The 13,069-nt window shown below is 47.4% G+C and overlaps 2 protein-coding genes across 2 annotated transcripts in view; one reads left to right on the plus strand and one right to left on the minus strand.

The window, feature by feature from the left end:
• Nucleotides 1-810: 810 nt before the first annotated feature.
• Nucleotides 811-5,428, minus strand: LOC135704593 (uncharacterized). Its single transcript, XM_065226051.1, has 2 exons — nt 2,314-5,428; nt 811-932 (listed from the first exon to the last, which is right to left on the minus strand). The coding sequence occupies exons 1-2, from the start codon at nt 5,426-5,428 to the stop codon at nt 811-813; spliced, it is 3,237 nt and encodes a 1,078-aa protein (XP_065082123.1).
• Nucleotides 5,429-9,378: 3,950 nt separating this feature from the next.
• Nucleotides 9,379-13,069, plus strand: part of LOC135705289 (proteasome-associated protein ECM29 homolog) — a 125,673-nt gene continuing 121,982 nt past the window's right edge. Inside the window, exons 1-7 of the mRNA XM_065226928.1 lie at nt 9,379-9,508; nt 9,629-9,873; nt 9,931-10,049; nt 10,112-10,495; nt 10,562-10,825; nt 10,884-12,805; nt 12,871-13,054. Of these exons, the coding sequence (XP_065083000.1) occupies nt 9,481-9,508; nt 9,629-9,873; nt 9,931-10,049; nt 10,112-10,495; nt 10,562-10,825; nt 10,884-12,805; nt 12,871-13,054 (3,146 nt within the window). The 5' untranslated portion in view covers nt 9,379-9,480. The remainder of the gene's footprint in view (nt 9,509-9,628; nt 9,874-9,930; nt 10,050-10,111; nt 10,496-10,561; nt 10,826-10,883; nt 12,806-12,870; nt 13,055-13,069) is intronic.

Genomic DNA, 13,069 nt, shown 5'->3' on the forward strand with positions numbered 1-13,069 from the left:
TCCAGGGATGTAGTGCGAGGGGTTCAAGGTGATTTCCAACATCCTCACCCACCCAGAAATAACTGCATTTCTGAAAAGAAAGATTAAAGGTTTCCTCTTGGACAGGGACAGGACGGGATAGGGTACACGGGTAATTGATCCTTTAGGCAGTTGGTTGATGTTCTTCGATGTCTGCTGAAGATGGCAAGATGCATATTTTCTCCACCGGTCTTGTCAGGACACCTCCTGTTGTCTTCAAAGTTACCACACGCACAATGCCGTCCACTCCAGGGTGGATTTCTTGGATTCTGCCCATTTTCCAACGTAAAGGGGGTTGATTGTCATCCTTGATGATCACAAGTTTGCCAGTCGCGATTTCTACTGGCGGGTGCCAGCGTTTCACGCGTCCTTGCAGTTGCGACAGATACTCCTTCCTCCACCTGGCCCAGAAGTCTTGCAGTTTTCTCTGTACGAGTTCCCATTGCTTCAAGCGATTTGTTGGTATATTCTGGAGGTCAGGCTCGGGGATAGACTGCAAGGAAGCTCCTACCAGAAAGTGTGCCGGAGTTAATGGCTCTAAATCACTGGGATCATCGGAGCAGGTTGTGATTGGTCTTGAATTCAAGCACCCTTCGACCTGAACGAGTAAGGTATTCATATCCTCCGGGGTGGTTGGATTATCTCCTAAAACTCTTAGAAGGTGGTGCTTGGCGGAGCGGACAGCCGCCTCCCAAAGGCCGCCGAAATGTGGCGCACTTGGAGGACTAAAATGCCAATGCATCCCTTCCTCTGCGCAGAAATGTGACACCTGTTCGTGATGGTCCTTGTCCTTTAGTAGCCGAAGAATCTCTTGGAGCTTATTGCGAGCTCCGACAAAATTGGTGCCATTGTCGGAATATAGGTCGGTGCACCGTCCCCGCCGTGCGATAAATCTCCGAAGCGCTTGCAAAAACCTGTCCGTAGAGAGGTCGGAAACCAATTCCATATGCACGGCCTTCGTGCACATACACACGAATATGGCGACGTAGGCCTTTACCGCTGCCCGTCGTGGAACTGGTCGCAAATAAACAGGTCCAAAATAGTCCACGCCTGTTTTCACGAATGGACGAGATGCTGTTACCCGAACCGCTGGTAGTTCTCCCATGAACTGGTGTATTGCTGTGGGTCTCGCTCGAAAACATCTCTGGCATTTATGTACCGTCTGCCTTGTCATGTCTCTTCCACGAAGTGGCCAGAATCGAAGCCTCACGACACTCAGAAGCAGCTGTGGTCCTGCATGAAGCAGCCGTTCGTGATAGTGCCGTAGAACGAGTCGTGTGAAATGATGATGAGCTGGGAGTACCATGGGGTGTTTAGTTTCGTACGATTCCTGTGAGTGCTCTAATCGTCCACCAACTCGAAGGAGATTGTCCTTCGAAATCATGGGATGAAACCATCGTAACGGGGATTGTCCTGACACGTATTCTCCCCTTGCTAGCGCCTTCCATTCCTTCGAAAATGCCTTCCGTTGAACAAGACGAACTAGTACCTGTTCTGAACAGCGTAGCTCGGCGGTAGTAAGAAATCCTGACGTACGTTCCTCCCTTGGCGTGCGTAATAGCTTCATGAAACGTAGCAAGATTGCAGTTCGGCGAATCAAATCCGAATAAGACGAAAATTTCTCGATGTACCACTCGATGAACTCTACCTCTGGAGAGGCTATGACTGCAACTGCCGTGCGACGCATTTCCTCGTTTCCTTTTTCACAATTCCAGTTGGTAGGAGCTTCGGGCCATTGATCGCGATCCTGCGCCAACCAACTAGGGCCATGCCACCAAATATTGTTGCAGAGAACATCTTGAGGTAGGATTCCTCGGGAGATCTGGTCCGCCGGGTTGTGTACTCCTGGGACGTGCCGCCATTCTCCTTGTTCCGTTATAATCTGGATTTTTGCCACCCTGTTGGCAATGAAATTACTCCAAGTTGTTGGTGTGGCCTGGATCCAACGCAGCACGCAGGTCGAATCCGTCCAAAAGAAGGCTGGTGCCGATAATTTGATGGAACGTTTTACCTTCTCGTACAGTTGAGTCACGAGTAGTGCCCCGCAAAGCTCCAACCTCGGGATTGTCTGGCACTTTAGAGGTGCAACTCTGGATTTGGACGTCAACAGGTGTATAGCGACCTTCCCCTCTGAGTCCTGACTCCTTATGTACAGGCACCCACCATATGCTTTCTCTGAGGCGTCAGAAAAGCAATGAATTTCCACTGTAACTGCATCGGGAAGAATGACACAGCGTTTGACCCTAACTTCGTTGAGCAGAGGTAATTGTAGGTGAAATTTGCACCAATTCTCACCCACCGTCGTTGGCAGTGGATCATCCCAATCCAGCTTGCTCCCATCCTTATTTTGCAACGTCCACAGGAGCTGCATAAACAGTTTAGCGGTTGTGATAACAGCTCCGACCAGCCCCAATGGATCAAAAAGAGTTGCTATTATCGACAGAACACGGCGTTTAGAGAGTCTTAACGTTGAGTCCAATACTGGAATGTTGAATTGGAACCGGAAAGCGTCTGCCTGAAGCATCCATGTCAGACCCAGCGTTTTCACCGAGGGGTTCGGATCCAGATTAATTCCATTTGTATCGGGAATTGCCAAATTTTCTTCCGCAACACCTTCCAGAACGGCCGGGCGATTTGACGCCCACTTTCTTAGCCGGAATCCACCACTGCTCATCATTTCGTCCAACTGCTTCCTGAGTTCTACCGCTTCCTTGACATTATTTGATCCTGTTATCACGTCGTCCATGTACGTGTCCTCTGTTGTTGCCTTGGCCGCCAACGGGAATCGTCCTTCTTCATCCATCGCCAATTGCTTTAGCGTACGTGTGGCCAGAAACGGTGCCGATTTTGTCCCGTAGGTGACCGTGTTGAGCTCGAATGTAGCCACTTCTTCCGCAGGTGAAGAACGAAAGAGTATAGACTGCAAGGGAGCGTCTTCTGGAGTGATGTTGACTTGCTCGAACATTCTCTCGACATCCGCTACGAGCATTATCTGCTTGGTTCTGCAGCGTAGGATAATTGCTCGTATATCGTCCTGTATTACTGGCCCCGTTAGTAACACGTCATTGAGGGAGACACCCGACGATGTCTTGCATGAAGCGTCGAAGACGACGCGGACCTTGGTGGTGGTGCTTGCCTCTTTCACCACCGGATGATGCGGGAGATAGCATCGCTTGACCGAATCATGAGAGGTTCCTTCCACCCTCGTCATGTGCCCCGTTTGCAGATATTTGTCCATGAATGATATATATTTCTCCTTCAGGTCAGCGTCCCTTGCCAACCTTCTTTCCGTACCTAGTAGTCGACGAAAGGCAATGTCCCTTGACTCGCCTAACTGTGTGACTGATCCTTCCCGTTTTGGCAGAGACACAGTATATCGCCCATCCGTTGCACGCTTTACTGTTTGTACGTAGATCTCCTCGCAGCGAGCCTCTTCCCGGGAATAGTTGTGTGCTGCTTCAATCTCTTCGCAAGTCCAGAACCGTGCGACGAGAGCCTCCAACTCCTCAGACGTTGAAATGTTGCAGTTGACATGTAGTGGCTGACAGGATGTAGATAACCCACCGCTCACCACCCATCCGAATACCGATTCGTTCAATGCCGGTAGCTGGTCGCCGAGAGTCATTCTCCGTCCCGTTACGAAGAAATCGAAGAAGGCTTCTATGCCGAGAACCATGTCCACACCCTTGGACACAAAGAACGAAGGATCTGCCAACTGAACGTTTTGTGGAACCGTCCACCCTTGAGCTCGGATCGATGTCGTTGGTAAGTTTACAGTCACTTTCGGAAGGACGAGGAAACCCAATTCCCGCGAAAATTCAGAGACCCGTGATCGTATCGTAACCTGAATACGCTGTTTCACCCTTGTCGTTGTCTGACCGATGCCGGTTACTGATACATCGACTCGTTTTCGATCCACCTTTAAACGCTGACTTAATCGTTCGGTAATAAAATTACTCTCAGAGCCCGAATCCAGCAGAGCGCGAGCTGGTATGAGGTTACCATCATCATCCTCGACGATCAGAACCACAGTAGCTAGTAGTATTTGTGATCCGATGTCATGCGCTGTATTAGACACTGAAATCTGAGCTGCCACCTGGGAGGATGACGAAGACGTTTGAGCATCGTTGGAAGCGGACGAGTTTCTGTCCTTCGCAGTATCCGAAGCTTTCGAGTTACCATCCCTTTCGCGTTTAAAGCAGACCATAGAGTGATGCCTTCCCTTACAATTGCGGCACGAGAATTTGGATTGACAATCCTTAGCAAGATGGCCCGACCTTAGACAGTTACGACAAAGCGAATGAGTGCGGAGAAATGCGTCTCGTTCCGATACCGATAGTCGCTGGAAAGTTCCACATTGATACAGTAGATGATTCGCTGAACACGCTACGCACCGCCCCCCAGACGATTGTATCGTACCGTAGCTTGTTTTCACCATCGGTTTCGGTTTGGCTGACCCTTGTGGTGGACCGACACCCTTGTTGTCCACCGCCTTAGATGGTAGAGAATCCAACACCTGGACACGACGATGCAGGAAATCCGAGAGCCCTTTCAGTGTGTCCTTCTCCTGGGTCGATGAGAACTCCTCCCATCCTCTGCACGTTGCTGGATCCAGACGCGTTGTAAGGAGGTTCATCAGAAGGAGATCCTTGTATTCTTCCGGTTGTACAAGCTTGTCGAGAGTTTGAACGATCCTTTCGAAACTTTCCAGCAGAATATGCAAGTCAGTGGCCGACTCCTTCGAGATACTAGGCAGCTTGAACAGCGATTGTACTTGGCGCTTCTTCAGTAACTTACTGTCGTTATATCGCTTCAACAGAGTATCCCAAGCGATCTGATAATTGGCTTTGGTCATCTGCAGCGAATCGATTATACTTCTAGGTTCCCCCTGAAGGCAGCCCTTCAAATAGTGGAACTTTTCAACTTCCGGTAGTTCGGTTTTCCAGTGGATCAGGGAAGTGAAAAGATCCCGGAAGCTAAGCCACTCATCAATATCCCCATTGAACATCTGTAGTCTTATTTGAGGAAGGCGTACATGACCAGAAGCGCCCTGACCTGTTGACTCTGATGAATGAATGGATTGATCGTGTACCGATGGTCCAGATTTCACCTTGATCTTGTCGACGAGGAATGACTTAACTCGGTAATAACTGTCGCTGAACTGTTTCCGTTCCTTCTCGTAGGCGTCGCTGTCTTCCGGGAAGTCTTCATGAGATCTAATCCCGATTAGGATTTCGCTGAACCTTTCCCATAGTTCGTCGAGTTTCTGCAAGCGTACCTCCACCTCTGTAATCGAAACACCTTCCTTAAAGCCGTCCGCGAACTGTAGGATGTCGTTGAAGCATGACTGTGTGTCCTTCAGCATCATCTTCAGTGCCCTGAGGGATGGCGGTTTCTTGCCGACTTGCATAGTGGTTGTTCGTCACACACGAGAAGAGAAGACAGTAGCGGTGTAGTATGCTGCGATTGATCCTAGCTTCGCCAGGCATATACTATTCTGTATTTTACCTGGTCGAAAATAATGTTGTTCCCAAATGCGAAAACAAACGATGAAATTAGCCACCAGTCGCAGCAGCTCACATGTGACGTCACGCCTCGTTTCAGTAAGGGATCAATGGAGTCGAAAGGAAATTCAGGATGTAATATCAAGAGAACCTTGGCCCCGACTGGCCATATACTGTTGTGCCTCACCTGGAGAAACAAGCAGTAGTACTCTTCTCGGAAATTAAACCATCAAATCGGAAACCAGGAAATATTTTGCTCACTGAATACGGGCCTCAATCAATCGACTCAATTTACAGTGTGTGAGTAATGGATATGGATACGATCGAAGAGGAAAAAACATAAATCACCAACGTGTAATCTCTGAGCCTAGCTTCGGCTGACATATACTATATTCTACACTGACCTGGAGAAACATAGTTCGATGCTCCCTCTTCGTTATGCGTACTCCGAAATCCACAGATGAGTTAAGGATGCTTCGGTGAACGTTCAGGGTAGAAAAATTCCAAAGCTCAATCCGTTTGGTTGAAGGCGAGTATGGTGTCTTTGCTGATGACTTAGTAGCTTCGGTGGTGGACGACGGACATTGCCTGCGCCAAATCGTACCAAGGCTTTGATCGCGTTGGTCAGCAAGGTATATGCTATGTAGATCTCGACATTGGAATCCTCCAATAAAAGATGACTATCGATTGCAGTACGTAGATGTGCAACCAGAACATGCAGCAGACGAAGCTCGATTGCCGGTAAATCGAAAAGCGGTATTAGCACAAGAATAAGATGCCAGCTTCGGCTGGACATATAGTTGTGGTTCAACTCACCTGGGAGAAGTCCTCTTGCGCTGAAGCCCAGTCCGAAAAGTCCAAATGGCGCGATTGTAAAGGCGAGAGTCGATCAATGCGTGCAATGGCTGAATCTTTTGGGTTGAGATAATCGATCGAGATGCGCAATGGCTGAACCTTTGTTCTCAGGGTAGTGGCGCCAACCTAGGCAGCAGGAATGCAGAATGTCGCCATGAACGAAGCCCAATTGTGAAGATACTGCGCCGTGTAGATTTCTCCAAACCTCACCGAACCGGTTCCCCCGATCCGGTTCGAAGGACCAAATGTCGGATCCGATAGCTCTGCCGACATGAAGTTTAGGTTTCACCAACCTTTATGGCTCCATAGGGATGACGGGCTTAATGATCAGGCCTTTCTTCACACGCGTCGTACAGTTAAGGTACACATTACTTGAAACACATTACGCGAAACACATTTATTTACGATTACTTTAACATCTATTTATTACTACTTAATCCTAATCATAAGTGTAAAACTATATATGGTTCCTCGATCGAACCGTTTTCACCGGCGAATTGATAGCCACTAGCTTCATCTCCCAGCGACGATCAGGTTGAGCTGCCGTTCGATGTATTTGGGGTTCGTAAGTTCGATCCCGCTCCGATGAACAGATCGATCTCTCGGCCACGATCTCGATAAGAGATAACGGACGATTATCCTCTCCCGCAGGCCGATCGTAACTCACCACCACATAGCCTATGTGTGTTTGGTAGATGTTGCTGAGATGACCACACCGTAAACAACGAGCTCCTGCCTATCTGTCCTGGATATAGTGCAGTTGTAGCCAACGACACAAAGAATAGTGGACTGTACGTAGAGACGATGACCATTCCAGGGATGTAGTGCGAGGGGTTCAAGGTGATTTCCAACAACGATAATGAATAAAAACTGAAAATTTTCATGCATTTCGAAATGGTTTCCTACCATTCCCATACATTCGAAAGTGACTGGCCCTCTGGATGTGGATGATGACAAAAACAACAAAACATGATTAATTGATGAATCTACGTTGTGGTCGGCCAGCAGATGGAAATGATGTGAAAATGATAATGACGTTTTGCTAGCTGTCAAATCGTATGGAATATTTTTTAGTACATCATCACTTTTGTGGTTTTGGATTTCAAACCTAGGTGTCGCATGCACTGGTGCAGTTTCGCGATATGATTTAAGTAGTAGCTATACTGAAGATCCGAGAGATGTCGCCCCTTCAGTGGTAGGAAAATCATTTTTACAGTATGGAGAATATCAGAAAATCCACGATTTGGGACTAAACATGATTTCATAGAAGGAAACAAATAAACGAGTGTTTACCTTACCACCATAGTAATGTACTCGTGCAATTTTTGTGCATCTAAAACTGCCCATAAAGACGATAATGAATAAAAACTGAAAATTTCAATGCATTTCCAAATAGTTTCCTACCATTCCCATACATTCGAAAGTGACTGGCCCTCTGGATGTGGAGGATGTCAAAAACAACAAAACATGATTAATTGATTGGCGTCTTGCAGTGAAACTTTTCCAAGCTTTCGCCTCCTACATTTCGAAGTGAAAACTACTAGAAGGAGGATAGTTTCCAAATTTTCCAAGTAAGACAGACGATTTTTGGGGCAAATCGGTCCATAAAGAAAAACTAATAATTTCCCGTGGAAACTTTTGCTTGAATCGTGTAAGAAAACGTGTTTGAAAACTAATTGCTAATAATAAAAAAAAACTAATTTAATTAATGGAAAATAATGCATAACAAGTTTGCACCCACAGCGAGAGGTTACCTCCTGCGCAGCTGCATTTTTCGGAAAATGGTGAATATGTGCGATTTCCACTAAGATGAAAGTGGAAATTAAGTTAATTTACTTAGAAAAGGTTGTATCATGCTGGTGGTAATGGAGAATTGGTTGTATAGGACGCCAATATTCAATAAATGTTCATTTTGGCCTTTTCTAAGCAAACATATTGATACTCACAACACAGACAAACAGACGTATCTCTTCATTGTGTATCATCGTTCATGCATTTAACGGTTGATTTGAATATTATCAGTTCCGCGAACTACTCGCCGCAGCGCTGGCATCGGATCACTTTGACGTTTCTATATATTCTATAGAAATTTTATGCAATATTGTTTACGAGTTAGCGAGCAAGCTTGTTTTCCGCGAGAAGCCAGATAGATGTCGTTACTGAGGTTATATGTTTTGAGATACTATGTTTTCAAGAACAAGTTTTTCAAAGAGTTACGTCTGTTTGTCTGTGCTCACAATTTTCGACGGAAATCGCAACGGAACTTGCTTTACTCAACACGCACCATACTATAAAATGGTGCTAGATGGTCTTCAAAGTGATAACAAGATTACAAATCATCTTTATTTTGAGTAATTGAGCAATTTACTTCTGTTTACATCATATTTACGATGCAGCAGTGATGGAGCCGCGAAATGAAATGAATATATCTTATGAAAGTTCAACTGGAAAAGTCAAAGATGCACATCAGTCTGATCGTAAAAACGTTTTCTTCTTCAATTCGAATGTTATATTGGAAGGATTTTACACAGGCTTGATGAAAATTATGATTTAACGCTAATTTTCATGAATTTTATATGCAGGCTGTCAACATTATCATCATCTGTGATTATAGCATAGAGGTAACTCTAAGACCAGAAGGTCCCGAAGAGCTCTGGTACTATCTTCGGTCCAAAGCTAATCGATAAAATCGTTAGTTTCGTATTGATTGTTGATTATAGGCTGTATTGCTGATAAATTTAAAATTTCAAAAAATATTGGGGCAGATTCCGAGGCAGATTCAGCAGGAGCATATTGTCCTGAAATGTTGAAATATTTCCGAGAATATGTCCTCTGAAATCTGAAATGCTACTGGCGCATCACCCCTTGTCGATTTGTTGATGTTTTCGCTGGGCGAAGCGGACACCGGGAAGCCCCTTCCTTTCGTAGCACGCCCATGCAAGCTGTCGTGTTTGCTTCGACGGTTGACGTTTGTACAGTATGCAGTGAAAACAAAATATTTTCTGTGACGATTGTATAAAAAGTGCCGTAATTTTCGCAATTTTCCGGAAAACTTTGCCTATTGTTTCTTGGGAAATTGTGCGCTAATAGAAACTGATCGACAATGGCATCGAGTCCGCAAGAGGAATTAGGTGAGTGACTTGAATTGGGACGAAAATTTCGGTGATGAAATTTTGCATCACTCCAATGACACTGCACTTTGCTCTGTTCTCTGGGAATAAATGCCTTTCTATTGTTATAATTAATTGCAGAACTTTTGGAGCGTGTCCTGCTTCGGCTTGGATGTGCCGATACGGACGAACAGCTGCAAAACACGGTGACCAAGTTTCTGACGCCGGTGCTGATCAAGATCACCTCCCCCTCGGAAGCGGTCCGCAAGAAGGTGATGGAAATCCTAACGCACATCAACAAGCGATTGAAGTCGAGGAATCAGATCCAGCTGCCGCTGGGGCCCTTGCTGCAGCAGTACCAGCAGTCCAGTTCGACGTTTTTGATTGTGAGGTTTTTGCTTTATGCCTGGATTTGGGTGGTTGATTTTAGGTTTTCTTTTTAGAATTTTGCAATCATCTACGTCACGATGGGTTTCCCTCGCTTGACGGTGGAGGAACAGACCGAGTTGGCTCCCCAGCTAATGAACTGCTTGGAAGGGAAACCGCAGCCGCATCAGGATAAGTACGGTTTTGATCGATTGGGGCTTTTTGACGTCGATTTGATTGGAATCTGGTATCTTGCAGGATCTTGATGCTGGTTCTTCCCCTTTTGGGTGAGATCAAAATACCGGAAAATCCGGAAAATCGTTCGGAATTGTTGGGACTGTCTGGAAAGCCGCACACCAAACAGCAGCTGCTGTCGATTTTGATGGATGTCCTGCTGCTGCCGTACGGAACAACCCAGGATGGCGAAGTACCACCGGGGATGAGTAGCTACTCTTTCAAGCGGGTTACGACCGAGCAACTGAAGGCGGAAGAGTTGGAACAGCTGAAGAAGGGAATAGTGAGATTTCTCTGTGCGGGGATTTTCCCCGAAACGGAAATGTTGGCCCATTTGATTGTGGCATCGGCGGATACGCGGTTCTCGGTGGCAACGCCGGCGATCGTCGAGTTGAATAAGATTTGCTCGTTAGTTTTAAATGGATTGCAATTGAAAGCTTAGATTTATAATTTAATGTTCAATTTGTTTTGCAGATCGCTTGATTGGACGGATCCAAAACTATCGGCTCCGCTTTATACTTTGTTCTCGGGAAATGGTTCGAAGATTCCGGATCGCAAAACTAGTCCCGTGAGCACCCGGGTCCGGCAGAAGCTGTTTCAGCATTTGCTCAAGTGCCGAGGAAATGGCATAATTACGGCGAAGGGCATCCAGGTCATCTTTGAGGCACTTTTTGGGGAGAATACCAACCAGAAGTGCAAGGTTCTTGCCTTGCAGTTTGCGGAAAAGTTGATCACCAAGTGAGTGGTTGTCTATTTTGTACATTTCACGCGAATGAGCGCAAACATTTTTTTTCAGTGGTCAACCGGAACTGATCAACAAGTTGTCCAAAGTGCTGCTAACGGGAATCTCCAAGCTCATCGGTACATCATCGGAAGAGGTAAGCGAAGTTCAGAATGCTGCCTACAATGCCATGGCTCAGCTAGCGATCGTCTGCCCGACGACGGTCAATCAGGATGTTCAGCTGGTGGCTTCCTACTTTGACCATCTTTCGCAATCTCCCGCGGAGTTGCATTCTTCGATTCGCGAAGCCCTCGTGGCTCTGGCTCAAGCGTTAGATTGGCGGAAGCAGCCCAAAGGCGTTCCCGTTGAAGCTGAACTGCCCAAAGACGGCAAGGATCACGTCATGACGGCCAACGGTAGGTTCGTTCCGAACTCGAATCAGATTCTCCTACTGGGGCTGCTGGGCGAGAAGGCAGAATCTAAATTGACGATCGTGCAGAACGTAGCATCGGTGTTTTTGACAACCTGCTTCCCGGACTATTACGTTCCCTCGAGGTATCTGCTGCTGATCATTTGTGGCGAGAGTGCCCAGCTGCGCGAAATGATGACGACCTATTTGTACGGGGTTTCCAAGAAGGACCACATCAACTACGGCTCGATCATCTCTGTTGAAGACTATGAAGAAGATTCCTCGGTAAGCGAGGCAAAGAATCCATTTTCCGCTACCAACGAACCCAGAAAGATCGTTCTGCCCTGTTTCCGCGATATGGTCGAATACGTTGCGTTGAAATCTGAGCGAAAGATTGCCACTATCATGGATCGTCCTGGCTACGGAAAGATCAAGCTTCCGTACAACTTCGGTACCTACATCGAAGTGCTGGACTATCTGAGGATCTGTTTGTTATTCAACGCCGGGGTCAATACCCATCCCAATGACGACAAGGAAATGATCAAGCTGACAGGCTTCCTCAAGCACTTTGTCGCCGAATCCAGTAACGAAGCGGTCATTCACAAGTACAACGACCTCATCCGAAGGCTGATCATCGTCCGGAAGGGAATCACCGAACTGACATGCCTCTACGATCTGGTCAACGGCGTTCCGGAAGTGCTAGCCAAGGAGAACAAAGACCTCCTGAACACCCTCGGCTTATCACTCAAGGAAATTTCCGAACCCACGCGAGTCCTAATAGCCAAGGTCTACGGAATCCTGCTGGCCTACAACAGTGACGAATCGGAACTCGAATCCCAAATTAAGGACCTTCTCGCGCTCGCCAACAAATCCCTCGAAAACCGCCACGGCTCGATCCTGGCCGCAGCGAACGCCATCCACCGAAAACTCCTCCTCACTCCGGAACTCCAGCACTGGCAAGTCTACAAAGACCTCGTCTCCCTTCTGATCTCCCTGCTCAACGACCAACAATCCCTCCTCCAATCTGCCTCCATAAAAAGTCTCAGCCTGATTGGCTCCACCTCTCCACTCCCTCTCCCTGCGGAAGCCACAGCAAACAAAATGGAAACCGACTCGGACTGCCCCACCAAAACGTCGCTCTTCAAGGCACTCATGACCCTGCTCCAGAGCGGTCATACCAAGGCTAAAATCCGCGAGGACGTTGCCCACTGCCTGGGTTATCTGGCCGTAGGCGATGTGGAATTCTTCGCCAAACGACTGCTGGAAGGTTTCCTCGGGTTGCTCAAGATGACCAAGGATCCGGCGTTGCACATCGCCATGGGGCAGGCATTGGTTTACACCTTGCAAGGTCTGTCCAGCGGGGACCGACAGGCGGATCAGGATTCCCAGGGGAACGTAAGTGACGAAACGTTGACCTGGTTCCTGATCGAGCTGGTCCGGAAGGTGAACGAACCGCATGCTTACCTGAAGCAGGCGTGCGCCATTTGGCTGCTGGCAATTGTGAAGAACTGCTCCAAGCGGTCGCCGATCGAAGACAATCGGCAGGTTTTGCAGCTGGCGCTGACGGATTTGCTGTCGGAGGATAACGGTAAATCTTGCATTATTTTGGTTTGACAATTGAGAGATGATTTTTAATCGGGGTGTTTCATACAGAACTGGTCCAGGATGTGGCGTCCCGGGGTTTGGGAATTGTGTTTTCGCTTTCGACCAACGACGGCCAGGAGGAGCTGTCCAATCTGCTGCTGGATCAACTGGTGGGCGGTCGAAGGCAGGTGCAGAAGGTGGCCGAAGATACGAAGCTGTTCGAGGAAGGTGTCCTGGGAAAGGCTCCCTCCGGGTGAGTTGACATGTT

This window comes from Ochlerotatus camptorhynchus, unplaced genomic scaffold (assembly GCF_037179485.1).
Source record: "Ochlerotatus camptorhynchus isolate MF236.1 unplaced genomic scaffold, CSIRO-AGI_Acam_v1.1 ptg000022l, whole genome shotgun sequence".
NCBI classification, from domain to species: Eukaryota; Metazoa; Arthropoda; class Insecta; order Diptera; family Culicidae; genus Ochlerotatus; species Ochlerotatus camptorhynchus.